A 17,233-nucleotide genomic window follows, 5' to 3' on the forward strand; every position below is an offset into this window, starting at 1 on the left:
TTCATTGACAAGTGAAGCCTTCAGTCAAACTGTAACTACAGTGGCATAGTTGCTTTGAACCTTTCAATTGGCTGTTTGTTAAATATTAGCTCTAGCAACAAACTGACCAATTTAAAAAAACACTCAGTGTATGCTGTACAAAAGTATAATGAGATAATATGTTATACAGTATAATACAGTAAGGTGTGTAGGAATGTAGTTTGCTTAACCATGCACACTTATAATACACGTCACTTGTTCATAATCAAATAAGTATAAAACCCTGTCACTTAAGTCTGTCCTGCAATAGTACTATTGTCCTGTAAAATATTCCATTGTAACTATACTGCTATAACTGTAAAATTACTATGCATATTTTCAAATTTCCAGTGTGCAAAAGAAAACTCACTTTTATAGCAACAATAACATCAGTAGCAGATCAAGCCATTCAATTATTATGACATATAATTAGCTACAGTAACTTAAACTATAATGCCGTGGCATAAATACAGGTGAACTAATTAAATTTGAAAGTCATTTCTTAGCCATTGTTTGTAGACTAAGAAGAAAATAAACATCTGGTATTACTTGTACGACTCCTGTCCATGTTTTAAAGCTATGTGAAACTTAATATGTTTTCCAGCGGCATTTTGTGTATTCTGATTCCACAGCTGCCTCACGATCACTCAGGACTGGAATGTCTTTTAACAGGAATTCCATCACATTATCTAGTAACATTAACTCAGTGTTCGTAATTTTAAGGCAAGTTATACAGTGCCGGCAGTCACGTGCATTAAAAAAAAACTTAGACAAAAAACCCAAGAAAGCGAAAAAAAAATTGTCTCAGCAGGGACTCAAACCCGGGCATCCGTACTCATAAGCAATGCTCGTAACCATTATACCACCGGTGCTACAGCTACTCACTTCTTTTAGTTTCTACCTTATAAACATCCGACTGAAGTGACTTCTATATATAACAACAGTGAAGAAGAAACCAAAGCTGAACCCTAGCCTACCCTAACGCTAAGGAACTAATTTTCGCGTCCCCTAAGTTGAATGCTCGGGGCAACCTACTAGACGTATCCCCTAAAGTTGAACGCTCTGGGAAACCTATTAGACGCGTGCCCTAAAGTCGAATGCTCGAGGCATATTGGACGCGTACCAACCCTAGCTCGCCTAGAGACAACTGGTTTGTTTGATAGTCCAGCAAATGATGCACTTGTGCCGGTAAAATAGCCATTCACGTTCGTAACCGGTGCGGCGGTCTGTCACGGAAATATCGGTCCGGGTAAAATCGGTCCGGCCGGACTGATTTTGGATACCAAAACTGGTCCGGCCGGACCAAATTTGGTTGACCAAGTTTAGTCCGGCCGGACCATTTTTGGCATCCACAATTGGTCCGGCCTGACTAAAATTGGTCCGGCCCAAACTTTGTTGGCCACATGCACCCCCTCACCACTTGGACCAATTTTGGTTGGTCCGCGGGTGTACCCGGCATTGTATGGACAGGTCGGTCCGTGCTAAGTATATTGTGATGGATCACTGCAGCCGACTTAGCCTGGAAACTATATAAATGAGTAGCGTAGTTTAATTTCCCGAGTTCTGTGATTTACGGAAAATGCATGTAGTAGCTAGAAACTAAATTCCATGATCTATATATATGCAGCGATGAACACAGTCGCAAATTTAATTTAAAGCAGTGTGGTATGATAAAAGTCCTGTATTCTTCTTCTCCATGTCAATAGCTAGCTGGGAAGTAGAGGTTTTCTTCCGGCATACATCAACTCAAATGCGTGGTCAATGCTGGATTCATGCATGGTGGTCAATGTTGCATACAAAACACAGGTAACAAAATATTCTTCCCAAGTACGTTTTTATATGTTCAACCATGTTTGAATGTAAAAACCTTTTCTTGTATTAAATTTTTTTTAAAAATGTTCAATAAACTTCACAAGCATCATCAGCTCTGCAGTGTTTGGTTGAATCTTTCATCCAGCCTGTTTGTGTTGAGTATGACAAACAACTATAGCAACATGATGGAAATCACCAGCCTATGCTGGATTACTTATACTTGAGGATGGTAGACAATATATAAAATCTACCATTAAAACATGTCTTATCTTCAACTTCTGCATAATTATATAGCTCAGAATTTAATTTGTTAATTCTGACCCTTGGTCAGTTTTTTATTAATCTGGGAATACCCATGCACGCATTGTCATAAACAGATACACATATTATTTCAGGGACTGATCCAGAGGGGTGGATGAGGTGGCTAGCCACCCACCATGCGTGGCCTTGCAGCCACTCAGACATGCATTATTTAATAATGAATATTACTGATCATGAACACTCTTTTGTTATATCAATATGAACTAAATCCCTACATTGCATCAGATTCCAATGCTAGCTGGCTATAACCTTACAGTAGATGGTAGCAGTATACATGAATTTATCTATGATCATGGGCGGTATATTAACTATTACCAGGCAGAGAACTTCTTGAAGGAAGATATGGGGTCTGCTTTAGGATTGAGTCGATTTTACTTTTATGTCTGCAACAACTCACCCTAAGGCTGTGGAATAATGCGACTGCATGCCTCAAAATTTTAAGTTGGCTTAGTAAAAAACATACTGAGAATATTATAGCTATAACCTTTATAAGGTGATGTTTCTTCCTGTGGGGCATGTCATTAGTAGGAGATGATAGTTCACATTTAGTTATTCAATGGAGTAAACCTAAACTATCATCTCCTACATATCACATATGACAGAGAGGAATGTGCAGTATGCATGTGCACAGGTGTTACATAGCAGTTGTATTACAGTTTGTTTTAACCACTGGTGTTAACTCACGATCAGCCTGTATACTGGGATTACAAAATACATTAGGCCAGGAAACTTGATTACTAGTTTCTCATCCACAAAAATTCAGATTTCCATGCAGGCGGGAGGTCATTTTTCATTATTCATTAGTAAAGAAAATACTCCAAATCAGGAAAGTCTGTTATAAAGGTTAACTATAAAACCTTTTAAGAACTATTACTTACTTATTAGCTACCACCGTTTCTGAGGTGCAAGTGACATTTGCTGTGCTGTAAAATGATAACCAGCCTTCCTAACATCAAAATGCGTGTGCACGTGATTGATAACAGCAATAATGAAATTAGAGGCGGTGGGGTAAAAAGGGATGTGGGTGGGGATGAGAAACAATTAATCAAGTTTGTCCGGCCTTATTATGTTCACAAGGGCATGCTACTATAGCTATGTGCTACAAGCTAGATGATAATATTTCAGCCCTTCTTCCCTGATGTAACTACCAAGACATTCAAGACTCTCATCTTAAAATCTGGGCCAACCACCCACCTTGGTTTATTTCTGGATCAGTGCTTGCATCTCCTACTGGTATATGTGCACAGGTGAAAATTAGTAAAATTTTAAAAGTTGGTTAAGTAGTGAAAAGCATACAGGGAATATTATATAACTTTTAAGGAAATGTTTATACCAGTATATATAGGAACATGTGATCAGTAGAAGATGATAGTTCACATTTAGTTATTTAATGGAGCAAACCTAAGCTATCATCTCCTACAAATCACATACAAGAGAGGAATGTGCAGTATGTACACATGCATGCAGGTGTTACAGATGTATTGTTCTAACCATTAGTGTTAACTCATGATCAGACATTATATGTGCATAAGAGCACAGTACACATGCTACTGTGCATGCACTTCACTGTACAAGCCAAACAATAACAGCGTCAGCTTTTCCTGATGTATATATAAATATTAAGACATTTAGGACTCTCAACTTAAAATCTGGGCTAGGCTGGGTAGCCACCTACCTTCATTTATTTCTGGATCAATGCCTGGTGATGAATGTTATAGGTGACTGCTCTATTAGAGTATCTCGATCTTAAGCACCTCCAATGCGGCTAGCTGATCCCGCGTGCATGCAATGATCCGTGCCCTTGTTGGATAACCTTTTAAGCACAAATCCATGCAGTGATAATGCCTGCAATGCTCATTATTCGAGATTGATAAATAAGAATAGCTATAGCTAAGTCGGCTACAGTGTTCCGTCACAAACAACTTATAGCTATGCATGCATCATTGGCTGCATGCGTTAGTGGTCCACCCGGACCCATTTTGGTCGACCAATATTGGTCCGAGTGGTCAGGAGTGCATGTGGCCAACTAGGTTTGGGCCGGACCAATTTTGGTCAGGTCGGACCAATTTCGGATGCTAAAGATGGTCCGGGCGGACTAAATTTGGTCGACTGAAAATGGTCCGGCCGGACCGATTTTTGCCCCGGACCAAAATTTTCGTTACAGGTCCGGTGCCGGTACTATATCCACTTTGTCGTTCGTAATTTTAAAACTAATTATAATTGTACAGTATGTACTGGAATTGCTGTAGGCCATGCAGAACTTCCGAGAAAACATGCAGTGTTGGCAGATAAAACAAACCTTGCAAGGCTTCACAACTGCCTGTTGAGATATACCTATGCTGCTGTCATGGTCTATTTGTTGCGGCTGCAATGACTATTTTTTGGTCAGGATATTTTATTAGATGATGTCATAATTATATAATAATTGCTGGCCGGCCACGCGAGACTAGATGGTAGTGTACCTTTTCGTGTTTTGCTGGACCACCAGAAACTGAAATCTTGTCACCAAAAATAGATAACTCAGCATATCTACTTTGCAGGGGCGGATCCAGGAGTTGGCAAGGGGAGGGGCACAAACAAGCTAAGTTGTAAGTGGCTGGGAAAGCCATGCAGATTCTCTAGTTCAGTGCTGCATTATGAAGCAGCAAATAATCACCTCTAGCAGTGTAAGTGATATTTGCCATTTTGGCCTTTTCAGATGGTTGCAAAGTCTTAAAAGCTGTTTAAAAGACTGTAAAATTGATGTCTTAAAACTGCAACACGCTAATTATTTTTAGAGACGCTTAGTACGTACGAAGGTACTGGGTGACAATTTCACAGCTAATTTGACTTTGTTTCAGGAATAAATGCTAGTAGCTAAAATGTGCATATTTTCATGAGTTTCTTGGCCTGACATAAAGTTTAGTAACTATTTTGATCAGAAGTATGGCTGTCTCCTCCACAAGGTGAAGGATGGGGGGGAGAATTTGCTCCAAATGCCCCATCCTGGATCCGCCATTGCATGCTTTGCCTCACAGGTCACAGAAACTCGCGGAAAACTCGACAACTTTTGACTATCACTAAGTGGTGCCTTAAAATCTAAATCGGTAAAATGCATTACAAAGTACGAAGCTTTGGCTACCACTTCAGTATAGCTACTGGGGATTTTCTGTCCGTTTGAACATTGCGTACTGCGTGCTCCATGCATGGATAGCTAATAATGCAGTCACGAAATCGAGCACGCAATACGCCATCAGCAATGTTCGAACGGACAGAAAATCCTCAGTGTTAGACTATAACTCGTCAAACGTTTGTTGAAGGGGTGTAGCTAATTTGATTAGCAAAAATAACTACGTAGCTACACGTGAAAATTCGGTAGGTTGAAAATCTCATAATATTATTATAGCTATGAACAAACGCTAAACAATATTCTATTAAGTTGCATTGTAGTCAGCTATTGAAAAGGATTGTAATACCACAGAGAGTAGCTCCGGAAAATGAACGCCTGGTATAGCAATCATACAGCGAGAGAATGATGGTGCACGTCTGAGGATGCATGGGAGGATCGGAATAGCTTAACCGACAAAGAACTATTACGTGACTATATAAACTATCACTGAACTCTTGCATCGCCATTTTGACCTTTGAGTTAATATTTCCCACCTCTTCACATCATCCTGCTCTTGACTCAAGCGTTGAGATTTTGCTATTCCATCATGATCATTACCAATAGCATCAAATTCGTTGGATTTTAGTGATTTGTTGTCTTTGATGTCAGACGACATTGTATATAGCTCAACTCCGAGGACAACTGCAAAAGACCAAATAAATGTAAATAAATAAATAAAAGACCTGCAAAACAACGTAATATATACCTAGCTATAGTTACCACAATCCGCGTACTAACACGTATACTTCTCATATCCGGTCACTTTTGAATAGTTACGTGGTTACCAGTGCAAGTAGACCTTCAGGAGTATATATAAATATTGTATAATTGTTGCATTTCTTGTGATTTGCATATTCTAAATATAGGCCACAGAACTTGTGATCAAACACCTTCGAAGCCGGGCTACAACTGCACATGAACACGAGAATTTACTAGGCTTTATATAATCACCGTTGATGACCAAGACAGCAAAGGCTCTTTTTTAGGTGAAACCAACCGATCAAGGACGATAAAAAATTTACCCTATGTTATCAACATACTCCTAATTGTGTTATTACGTATATACTATATATCACAAATATATTGGCATTGCGGTTTTACATGCCTAAATGGTGATGGAGTATGCGCAGTTTACGTTTTACGTTTGCATCTCTGTTCGAATCGTGTGTGCAGCTAGTGCATGCGTAGTGGTTAACGTGATGCAAACTCAGCCACTTGCGGTTATGATCAAAGCCTACGCTCACGTTCACGCACCACGCGGGCGTTACGCGCTGCTGCAACCGTCAGTAGCTACGTAGTAGCTGCAACCGTCAATAGCTGCAACCGTCAATTTGTTCTCATCTTTTTTTTTTTTTTTTTCTTTTTTTTTTACCCGGGCTTGATGGACTGCCCTTGCCTACCACCCCCAGCACATAAATGGCCTGTGCTGGACAAACCGGGACTTTCTTAGTCCACGGCAAACTGAGACTCTGCCCGAATCAGCTCCACAATTGGGGGAGTCTTAACATAGTGACCGATGGATGAGCGGGCTCCGCGGATGCATTGTATGGAGGACCGCAAGAGAGAAAAAGATGGCTCATCAACTTTCAAACAAGTGGGGCGATGATTACTCTGTTGTCATGGGGTGGTTAAGGTGCTGTCTATCTTTTTCTCTCTTGCGGTCCTCCATACGGTACCGCTCTAAGCCAACGTCGCACTTGCTCTGGAGTCCATTACATCGTGCATTGGAGTACGCGCGTGATCACGCTACCGTAACGTGCAAGCACTCCCAAGCTACCTCGAGAGTTCGCCATGCGCAGGTACGTATACCAAAACACGATATGGAATACTGCTAGCCCTTCAACGGAAGCGATAGAAATCCATTGCCATTAAGAGGTATATACTGATAAACATTCTGTGGTGATGATTTCATGCATACTTTACGGGATTCACCTGGTGTTAAACTTTCAATCCCGTGGAACAGTCGTTCGAGACATCAACAACTGGCTGGTACCGTCTTTTCAACCATTCGTCGCAGACAGCTGACAATTAACGATATTTGGCACCCCCCTGTAGAGCCTAGCTACTTGACAATTCACAGTCTACTCGAAGTTACTCGAAGTTACTCGAAAGGAGATGGCATCCTTAAGGCCGAGGCGTGCAATGGCGCTCGCGAGCAAAGGTTTGTTATTAATTACTGCTGTATTATATTTAGCTAGCTAACTGCTTTTTTGGTCGTACATGCTTAGCTAACGCTAAGTAGCTAGCCAACCAATACTGGCTGGTGGGCATTGATCTAGCTGTTTTTCGCATTGATTTGCACCAGCTGTTAAGCAAACCAAGTGACGCTAGCCAGACGTCGCCTTTTGTTTTATGGTAAGTAGTTCTACGGTTATAGCTAGAGCGCGAGTTGAACGGACGCGCCAGGTCTTTTTAAAAGTAGTTTACCAGGGGCGTTTACCGTCGTGTTCCAAAAACGTTTGAGTGTGTTTGTAGCTTTTGGTTTGTATTTGCGCATCCAAGTTAGCAAAGTGGCTTAGCTATGCTACAGTATGAGAGGAATGAAGACTATAGCTATGCATGCAGCGCCAGTATAGCAGTTCTAGGTTATATAACTAGGTATAAGCTTTCGCTTTGAGGTTTATTCGTGCCAACTTTGAACCCGTGTGAAACGAGCTCCTGAAATGTTATGGGTGCTTTTCACAATGGGCTGAAAACGCCGTGTCTATAGCTTCGTACTGACGTTCGAGGTAAAAGGGGCGTGGCCTATACTTGCGCGAACGAATATGTAGAGTAGCTTCGAGCCTTTCTCTAAAGAATTTACATGAGAAAATACGATAGACACTATGAAACTGTCGTGAAGTACATTTCTTGTGAAGATAGCTACTATGCATAAGTTATGGCAGATTAAACTTATTTGGAGGCCATACCATTGTAACTAATTACCAAAAATAATTATATTCATACTTATTATTAATGGCGTCACTTATTATTATTACTTGGTTATTATATTCATACTTATTATTATTATTATTATCATAAAGGAAGGCATACACAAAAGGTAAAGCTTGTACAATGTGTCTGCCTACAAAAACAAGCATACATACATACATATGTATATAGACCCACAGTTAGCTAAACAATGCTCAAAACAGTGATACAGAAATTAATTGACACATAAGTAATTATAAGGAGATGCTGGAAAGACTTTCGATTACTGTCTTCAACGATTAGTAATGGTACAGTGTTCCAGAGGAAAGTAGTGTTGACAAAAAATGAATATCTCCTAGAGTCAATGGAGGGACTAGTGAAAGATGGTGACTTCTGGTAGATGCTATTGAATTAATTAACAGTGACTATTAAATGCAATAGGTGTTTGCTGATGGTTTTTTGTCATTGAGGAAACTGACTGAAAGGAAACTTCGTCTTGACTGCAGAGAAGGACGGTGAAGTTGAGAGCAACAATCGTTCGAGGAGATAGTCCAAGAGCTGGTAGATGGACACGAGCGACTCCCGCAGATCCATCGAGCTGCCCGCTTATGGATGCACAATATTTTATAGCCATAATGTACTTATCTAGCTAAACATTTGCCTTCTCTAGAAGTAGCACAATGCCAACTTGCTGTTTTGTGCTCATTAGAAAGGTTGTTTGAAACTTCTAGTGCACTGTATGCTGCATGTTATGGGTAGTTTATTCCAACTTCCTTTGCATGCTACAACAAGGTTAGGTTGAAGGAAGTGATGCTGTACATGGATTGGTTACCTCATCTGGTCAAAGCTATTAGCTACTGTTGGTATATAGGTAGCATACTGCTTGCTTGGTTAAAAAGCTCAGGAACATGCCTAACTGACAAGTCTGTGGTATAAGCATGCATGAATGGTATAAGAGTTGTAATATGGTTTAAGGATAATGAATGACTGTTAAACATTTTAATGGGAGTGTATAAACAGTGGAATGGACTACTGGAATGGTAGAATAAAATTTTTAAAAGTCCAATATTTTTTTACATCCAAATAAGTACATCAGACCATTGACTATTGAAATTCATGTGTTTACAAATTCCACTCACCTATTCATTACTTAGTACTATAGACATAACCTCTGCCAACCTGTCTCTGGTATTGTTTAGGAAGCCAATCACATAATTTTTTGTTAAATTTTATGAGTGGCTTCATACTGTACATAAAGACTTTCATGGTTTCTTATGACATAGCATGGCAAAAATATGTCTTGGACAAACATTTACTATATTCTTTTTCAATTCACTGTACTTACCACCCACATTATAGTGGTTTTTAATAATGTAGCTACTCAGTGTCATCTTTGAAAAGCATACTAATACTGTTAGATTCAAAATTGTGGTATTGATTAGAATCTCATAGCATCACACAAGGCACAACAGAGTTGCATAACTTTGCAATTGGCCTATAATTGTTTATTTTGTTTTGTAGCACACGCATGATATTATGTTCAGGAATAGTTTGAGCTCCAAGACCTCTTGCATCCATATCCTTATGGTAGTTTATTTTCTAATTTAATAAGCTTTCTGCACACTAGTACCAGTGCTGTTTAGTACGTACTGGGATTTTGAAGGCACAGTGTTTTTACAGTGGAGGAAGGTGTAGGCACAAAAGCTTTTCAGTGGAGCCTCTTCTTGGTCACAGTGATTTCATAAGTTAACGAAATTCATGTGTTACTCACCCATTCATTCATTAGTACTAGACATATCCTCCGCCAACCTGTCTCTGGTATTGTTTGGGAAGCTACACAAGCATTCTACTTGTTAAACTTGGTTATACAGTAACATTGCATTCTGTAGTGTCAGTTTTATCTAATTTCATAAGTGGTTTCATACTGTACATAAAGACTTTCATGTTTTATTATGTAGTACGCTGACATTATAGGATGGCATGTCTTCATCATTATTTTTGGCTCAATGACACAACGAATACAATGCTAGTTATCAAACAAAAACATTAGACCTAAAGATAACTCAGTCAGATCCACCCAGCTCTTTTGTTTGTGCTTTATAGCATATTTAAAGTTGGCTCAGAGTATAATTCTGTTGACCCTGGATTATGCACCACAAATTGCTATATCAATTAGTGGTAAGTTTGACAGGGATTAGCATTTTGTGTTTACAGGCTTCTGGTTTAAGGAGGAACATCTGTGTTTGTTTAGTTTGAACCCACCTAATTAAACTTTCCTGACTAATGAAATTAACTTAACCCATGACTGAATGCAATATATTTCAAAAATAATTTTATACTCTGTAAAATTCAAAGTGTGCTTTTAGAGGCCTACACAAGTCATAGACATTTCTTATAATTCTATATAGTACTTTGCTACTGGTCATGCTGTATTAGCACATCTCTGTAATGAGTTTGCTGAACTGCATTGTGTCCATATCTTCACTGTACCATGGCTGCCTGACAAATTGCCAAAATTGACTAACTTCTTAGGAAACACCAAGCACTGAAACTTCATTTATATCGTACAGAAGCTTAGAACAGTACATGTACTTGGTACCAAAGCCAAAGAACTACTTCTCTAGTCAATACTACCTTATACAGAAAACCACTAGGTGGTTGTAATTTGTGGTCAATTGTATGCCTTCTGGTTGATATGGTGAGTGGTATGTAAGTTACATGGCATTTGTGTGTGAACTGTTACAGTAATAAATTGTATCTTTTATTGAACACAGCACCTACACTGAACATGTAGGTACATGTAGTAGCTGGATTTACTATTACGTACAACCAGCGTTGTATAATCCATGATGTCTTTTTGCACTTTAACATTAAATTTCCAAAAAAGAACCATGGTCATTTGAAATTAGATAAACATATACCACAAATTATGGGCAATTAGTGGTTTATGGTGTATAAACTGGCTGTAAATAATGTTGTGGGAGTACTATCTGGTGGCATCCTGGACCTTGAAAATTCACTGGTCAACTCAAAGCTACCACATATCAATGATTATCTGCAGTGATTTGTGAAATTTATGTTCTGGTCTAGTGTCTACTTGCTTGATCACTCAGTAATAGGTCAATAATCCATAGCAGTATCAGAACTTGCATGAGATATATACTTACACACATAAACATGCACCTGTGAGAACCTGTTTGTTGGCAATATTTTGTACATATTGATCAATTGTTTTACTGTAGATGCATGTGATCATGCTGTTGTTCGATTTGATGAGGAGGAGGGGTGTACGTCTGTTGTAGAAGATTTTCGGATACAATCAGATATTAAAAAGCTATCTGAAGGAGATAGTTGTATTGTGCTGTGGGACGATGGAGTTTTGTACCCAGCTACTTTTGTTATGGCAGGTAAATATACTTCCATCACGGGTGTCAGAAGGTCTTTAATTCATTTATGAATGGATTTGTGTAGTGGATCACTGGTCCACTAAGGGGTTGTTGTTATACCGCATAAGCTACATCTATATTCACAATTTGCAGTTTCATGGATGCAAATGGGATAACCTAACCTGGAAAATGTGGTTTCCTATAGTGACTGATCAATTCTATTTTTCTGTACCTATGTATCATGTCGTGCATTCTAACAGAAACACTGTGAGCACCTAATAAATGTGTATGTCTGTGAAATGCAAAGCTAAGATTTACGTAACTCTCACAAATTCATGCACCATTGATATACAGCCAATATAGAGCTTGGATAATTGATAGGAGTGTATTATTAAATTGTCTTACAAGTTCCTACCACAATCTGCCCATATGCTATAAAAGAAATGAACAAGAGACCAAGCCATGCAGTTCATATTATTGTTGTGTTATATTCTCTGTTGTAGGATCAAAAGATTGTTGCAATAAAAAAGAAGACGAATTGCTGAATGATGAAGAAAAGGAGAACAGAGGAGTTAAACAGAACGTCACAAAGGAGAAAGCTGTTGTAGGAAGGAAATTGATTGATGTAGGTATATGTCCATTTGAAAATTTCATTATAGTAGATCAATCATAGACTAATGAAGCTCAAAGTATGAGTGAAGAAATAGGAAGAAAGAAAACGAAAAGAAGAAGAAAAAGAAAACTGATACAAGTATGAATGTGCTTCATGTGCAAGTTTAACATATATATAGGTGCTTCAATAATTTGTTATTGTTCCCTTTAGGTAAACAACAATGAAGATAAAAGCATGAAACATGACAATGTATGTGCAGGTGTTTTATGTTTATTGTGCATGATTTATAAAATCTTTCAGGAGGCCGGGAGAATGGGCAAGCAACAACCACAGAAGACCAAAAATGTATCCATTTCTTATTATGTGACCAAGTTTGATGCTTGTTTTCTAGGAAACTACAAAGAAAGGCAAACAAAAGCAGCGATCAAAGAAAGCAAAGCAAGTGAGTATACATAGTACCAAGATCTGACACATATTCATTACTAAAATATATCTTATATAGCAGGATGATGATGATTTTATTTTAAAGGTTGGTGAAGCTCCCATACAAGAAATTCCCATGAATGAAATTGAAGTATGTGTAAATACATTACCGTGCTAAAAAGTACTGTATTTTTGTATTTTATAGATGACATCAGATGATTTGGATACTTGGAATGACATTGTAAGTGCTTTAAATATATGTACAATTGTTAATTAATGTATCCTCTAGATCATAGATCAGCACAAAAATGTTGATGATGAATACAGTGAAGATGATATTGAAGTGGGTACTTTTCTTTAAAAGCACAGTTTTCTTAGCTGTTATCTAGCAGTGGGTTTGTAATAACCATACTTACATTGTGTAATTGTGTAGTTTTGGGCTTCGCAGAGTTGGTTGATTGTATAGGCTGACACTGTGTTTCAGTCAGATTTTGTAGCCTTTTTGTGCCTAGTGTTTTGTTTCTTGTGTACCATCAATTATTGGATGGATTCACTTTGATGCACAATACTGTATAGTCAAAAAAAACTATCACCACTGCTTTGTCTAGTGATGATGAATGATTGTTGTAGGAAACTGTTGATGTTGAATTATCTGACTACCAGGGCAGTGTGTCAAACAAGAAAATTGCTCAAGTTCATGTACTAAATTATTGCCCCCAGCAAAAGCCATCTTAGGTGTACCGATACACGTTCAACACTTAAAAAGGAATAAATGAATAACTAGTGCTCTGAGAAAAAGTTAATATGCTAATTTGTATGGTACTGTTGACCCAGTAGTGTATTTTCAGCATAGTCAATGTACAGATCAGACGATAAAAGAAATCTGCAACCTATGTTGTTGTTTGCTTGAGATGGTCTATGTAAATTCTTACATTAAATTTGTTTTAATTTATTTAATTACAGCATACGAGAGATTCTTTTGGAGCAGTGAACAAAGTATGTACTGTGTACTAGCATTGGAAAACTTGGTCATTTAATTATTGTAATTTTACATAGGAAATTGTGGTACCGATGGCTATGGATTCGAGTGATCGTGAGCGTGACCGTTCCGTGCACCACTACACTGGTGGTAGACAGGTGTGTACTTCAAAATGTATACTATGTATAGCCCTTTCAAGTTGTGCAGTTCTTGGTTCCTTATGTTGCACAGCAGCATAACATGTGAAATTATGGATGCTGACTACTGTCTTGTAACCATTTTAGTTGGCAGTAAGTCACACGAAACGTGGCATTTTATAGCATGGATCTTGAAAATCTGTGATAGCTGTGCAACCTGAGGTACTTTACTATTATATCTATCATAAACGTAGCTCTATTAGCATTAGGATTATCAGTATATTTGAAACTCACTTGAATACTTGGCTAATAATATAATAGTTTGAGCTAACTTTATTACTCAGTATGATAGGTGCAAGACTTGCATAACCAGTCATACGCTAAACATCATGGATGTATAACTTATTCTCCCTTAGAAAATTACGTATAATTTCTCTAGATGCTTAATAAGGTTACTAAATCCAATAGAAACCTGCGATGGGGTTACTAACCACTTAGTAACCTGTGGTCTCGCCAGTGGTTGTTTACTACATTCATCAAACAAAAGTCGGCAAAAGCCAAATACACAGTACCTTCACTGTTAGCTTACTTTATGGACAAGACACACAATATTTGGGCTGATCGTTCTATTGCCACATGGTGGCGTGGCTGACACTTACTATCAGCAACTCGACTCTGACAACAACAGCTACAGAGTTTGCTACTTTCTTTTACTCTCCAGTACTCACTTCACTCGATCAGAAGTTTCTAAAGGCTTACAATACTGGCTAGCCAACACACCACTTCAGTATAACTGGGCACAATGCGATGTTAGTGTGGCGCTGCCGATTAACAAACTTAACAGATATCTCATAATGCTAACAGCCATTTTGCCACTTGTTATAGCTTACTTTCTACACTAGACAATCATCATTGGCGCCGTTCTTCTAGGCATAGTAGCTACTATGGTATGGTGTTGACACCTCGAAAAAATCTCGATTCGAGTACCCTTAGTGCCACTTTCTCTCAATCTTTCTTTGCCTGCTACGCTCAGAGAAACTTTCTAAACTACTTAAAATGGGCCGACTTCAGTTTCTATGATTTAGTGCCCCTCTGATGATGTGGGCTCAACTACCCATAAATCAGGTCATTAAATCACGTAGAAACCTTGTCGGCTCGTTCTAACTATAACTGTGGAAAATTTGAGTAGTCCTAAAATGCTTCCATTTACATAGTTACTTTAGTTACCGTTGTTAATTTTAATTTTTTCCAGCAGGAATTAGATATTCATGAGCTAAAGAAGGAATTAAAAATTGAAAGCACTGAACAGGTAAGAAATACATACTTGTGCTAATGCTTGTGGGGAATCAAAAGTATGCATATAGCTACAATAAATTTCACTGATGTCATCCTGAACAACATCAGTGCTTAGAACAAATACAGAAAAAAGCAGAAGCTAACAATTTTTTTTTGTATGTAAAGCACAGTCATGACTACCTTCTTATTGCATATATTTGATTCTCTACATGCATTAATAATTTTTGTATAGACTCACCCATTCACTAATATTAATTAAAAGCATAAATCATGACACAACTTATAATATTGGCACACTAATGTAGTTCAGTTTAAGTAGCTAAGTCTCTGAAAAAATCATAAAACTTTTTCTTTTTTATAGAAGAAGTCTTTAGTGGAGCTCAATTCAACTGTTGGGAAGCTGACAAAAGCAGTAGAGGATTCGCAAAAAACTCTTGCGTCTATTCTTACGAAAATGTTCAATCCCACCGATACCATATCAGTTGGATTCAATTCGTCAAGTGTACAAGTTCCATCCCCAACAGAGTGTATTATGATACCACCAAGTCACCAGTCATCACTTAGTCCACTTACTACCACTGCAGAGCCTTATCAGGGGGAGCTACCGCCAAATGCTGAAGAGAATATGATACCACCTAGTCATGAGTCAACTATTGCTGAAGCCAACCCTACAATTGATCAAGGGACGAATGTTACAGTGCCTGTGGTAATTACACCAAATTCTGTGAGGACCCCTCCTACTCCTAATCGTATGGTACCAGCTGGAGTACTACTTGATCAAGGGACAAATGCTACGGACCCCATTGCAGTGAATCCGAATTCTGTACAGCCTTTAGTGAGGACCCCTCCTACCCCTACCTGTATGGTATCAGTACAAGGGACAAATGCTATGGATCCCATTGCAGTGACACCAAATTCTGTACAATGTTTTGTGAGGAACCCTCCTACCCCTGCCTGTTTGGTACCAGATCAAGGGACAAATGCTACAGATCCCACACCAAATTCTGTGAGGACCCCTCCTACCCCTAACCGTATGGTACCAGTTCCAATGCCCACTACGGCTTTATCAAACATGGAGCTCACATCCATTTACAATACTAGTTGCTCTAGGCGCAACTTTTCTGTCAACTTAGTCAGAAGATTATTCACTGTTTCGGTGAGGTGCTCATCCAATGTGTCTGGAAAGGGTAGAAAATCACAGTTAAATCCTCAAATGATTCAATATATCCGATCTTTGACATTCCAGTTCTTTCCTCTCCAGGGGTATGAAAATGAAAGAAAAGAGTGGGCTGCCTGCGTCGTTTCTATCGATGAAAGTTGTAGGAGGCTGATAAACAAACCTAGTAGACAACAACCACCACAGTGAATACTTCAGAAACGTTAGTAATAACTATCTAGATGATTACTGTTATCCCAATTAATAAGTGATTACTGTTTCCTTTTCATGAATAATTCATTTCTGCTTAATTATTACTGAAGTCAATGCATAAAAAATGTATATAAAGTATAGCTATGTAGTTAAGTATTCTACAGAACTTAATTGTATCAATATCCACTTGGATTTCCCTCCACCTCTATAATCCTTGGTATCACTTTATGCAAATGCCCAATGTACTTTTTACAAACAGTTGGAGTCAGTGTCTGCCAAAATTGCTGAATGCCCTCCTTTAACTCTTCAAGGTTTAATGGCTTGTAAGAGCTTCTTAAAAACTGTTTCAGTGATCCCCATACATTTTCGATGGGGTTAATGTCAGGAGATTCTGCAGGCGTTTTCCACCAATTAATCTTCTTAGCTGCAAAAAATCTTCCAATGTACTTGCTGGTGTGCTTGGGGTCGTTATCTTGCTGTAGTCTATGACCCCGTGGATAGCACTTTTTCAAAAATAACAGCAGTGATGATTCCAATACCTTGCGATACCTGCACAAGTATAATATTATGTTAACTAATACCTGCAATTGTTATCTACAGCTATGTAGCTGTACATACTTCACAGCGTTCATAATCCCAGTAAAGATAACAATTTGGGTTGCTCCTCTAACCGAAATGCCACCCCAAATGTGAACCTTTGCAGGGTGTTTTGGTCGTTGTTTCAGTATCCTCTTTTGGTTTTGCTTTCTAAAGCACAGTCTACCATGGTGATCTAATTGAACTGTGCATTCGTCACTGAAGATAACATCTTCAAACTGCTC

At 38.5% G+C, this 17,233-nt stretch overlaps 2 protein-coding genes across 8 annotated transcripts in view; one reads left to right on the plus strand and one right to left on the minus strand.

The window, feature by feature from the left end:
- Window positions 1-5,975, minus strand: part of LOC136241711 (uncharacterized) — a 39,665-nt gene extending 33,690 nt beyond the window's left edge. The window contains exon 1 of the mRNA XM_066032983.1: window positions 5,794-5,975. Coding sequence (XP_065889055.1) covers window positions 5,794-5,915 — 122 coding nt within the window. The 5' untranslated portion in view covers window positions 5,916-5,975. The remainder of the gene's footprint in view (window positions 1-5,793) is intronic.
- Window positions 5,976-7,214: 1,239 nt separating this feature from the next.
- LOC136241710 (rac guanine nucleotide exchange factor JJ-like) lies at window positions 7,215-16,510 on the plus strand. Of its 7 annotated transcripts, none has more exons than XM_066032980.1 (14): window positions 7,215-7,460; window positions 11,452-11,616; window positions 12,099-12,220; window positions 12,269-12,346; window positions 12,419-12,457; window positions 12,509-12,553; window positions 12,600-12,650; window positions 12,711-12,737; window positions 12,837-12,872; window positions 12,921-12,974; window positions 13,595-13,627; window positions 13,688-13,768; window positions 15,000-15,056; window positions 15,405-16,510. In XM_066032980.1, the coding sequence occupies exons 1-14, from the start codon at window positions 7,415-7,417 to the stop codon at window positions 16,407-16,409; spliced, it is 1,839 nt and encodes a 612-aa protein (XP_065889052.1). In that variant the 5' UTR covers window positions 7,215-7,414; the 3' UTR covers window positions 16,410-16,510. The 7 variants fall into 7 exon arrangements, with proteins under 7 accessions (XP_065889052.1, XP_065889050.1, XP_065889053.1 ...); XM_066032978.1 differs by having other exon boundaries at window positions 12,714-12,782; XM_066032981.1 differs by having other exon boundaries at window positions 12,714-12,737.
- Window positions 16,511-17,233: the final 723 nt, after the last annotated feature.

This window comes from Dysidea avara, chromosome 12 (genome assembly GCF_963678975.1).
Source record: "Dysidea avara chromosome 12, odDysAvar1.4, whole genome shotgun sequence".
Taxonomy (NCBI): domain Eukaryota; kingdom Metazoa; phylum Porifera; class Demospongiae; order Dictyoceratida; family Dysideidae; genus Dysidea; species Dysidea avara.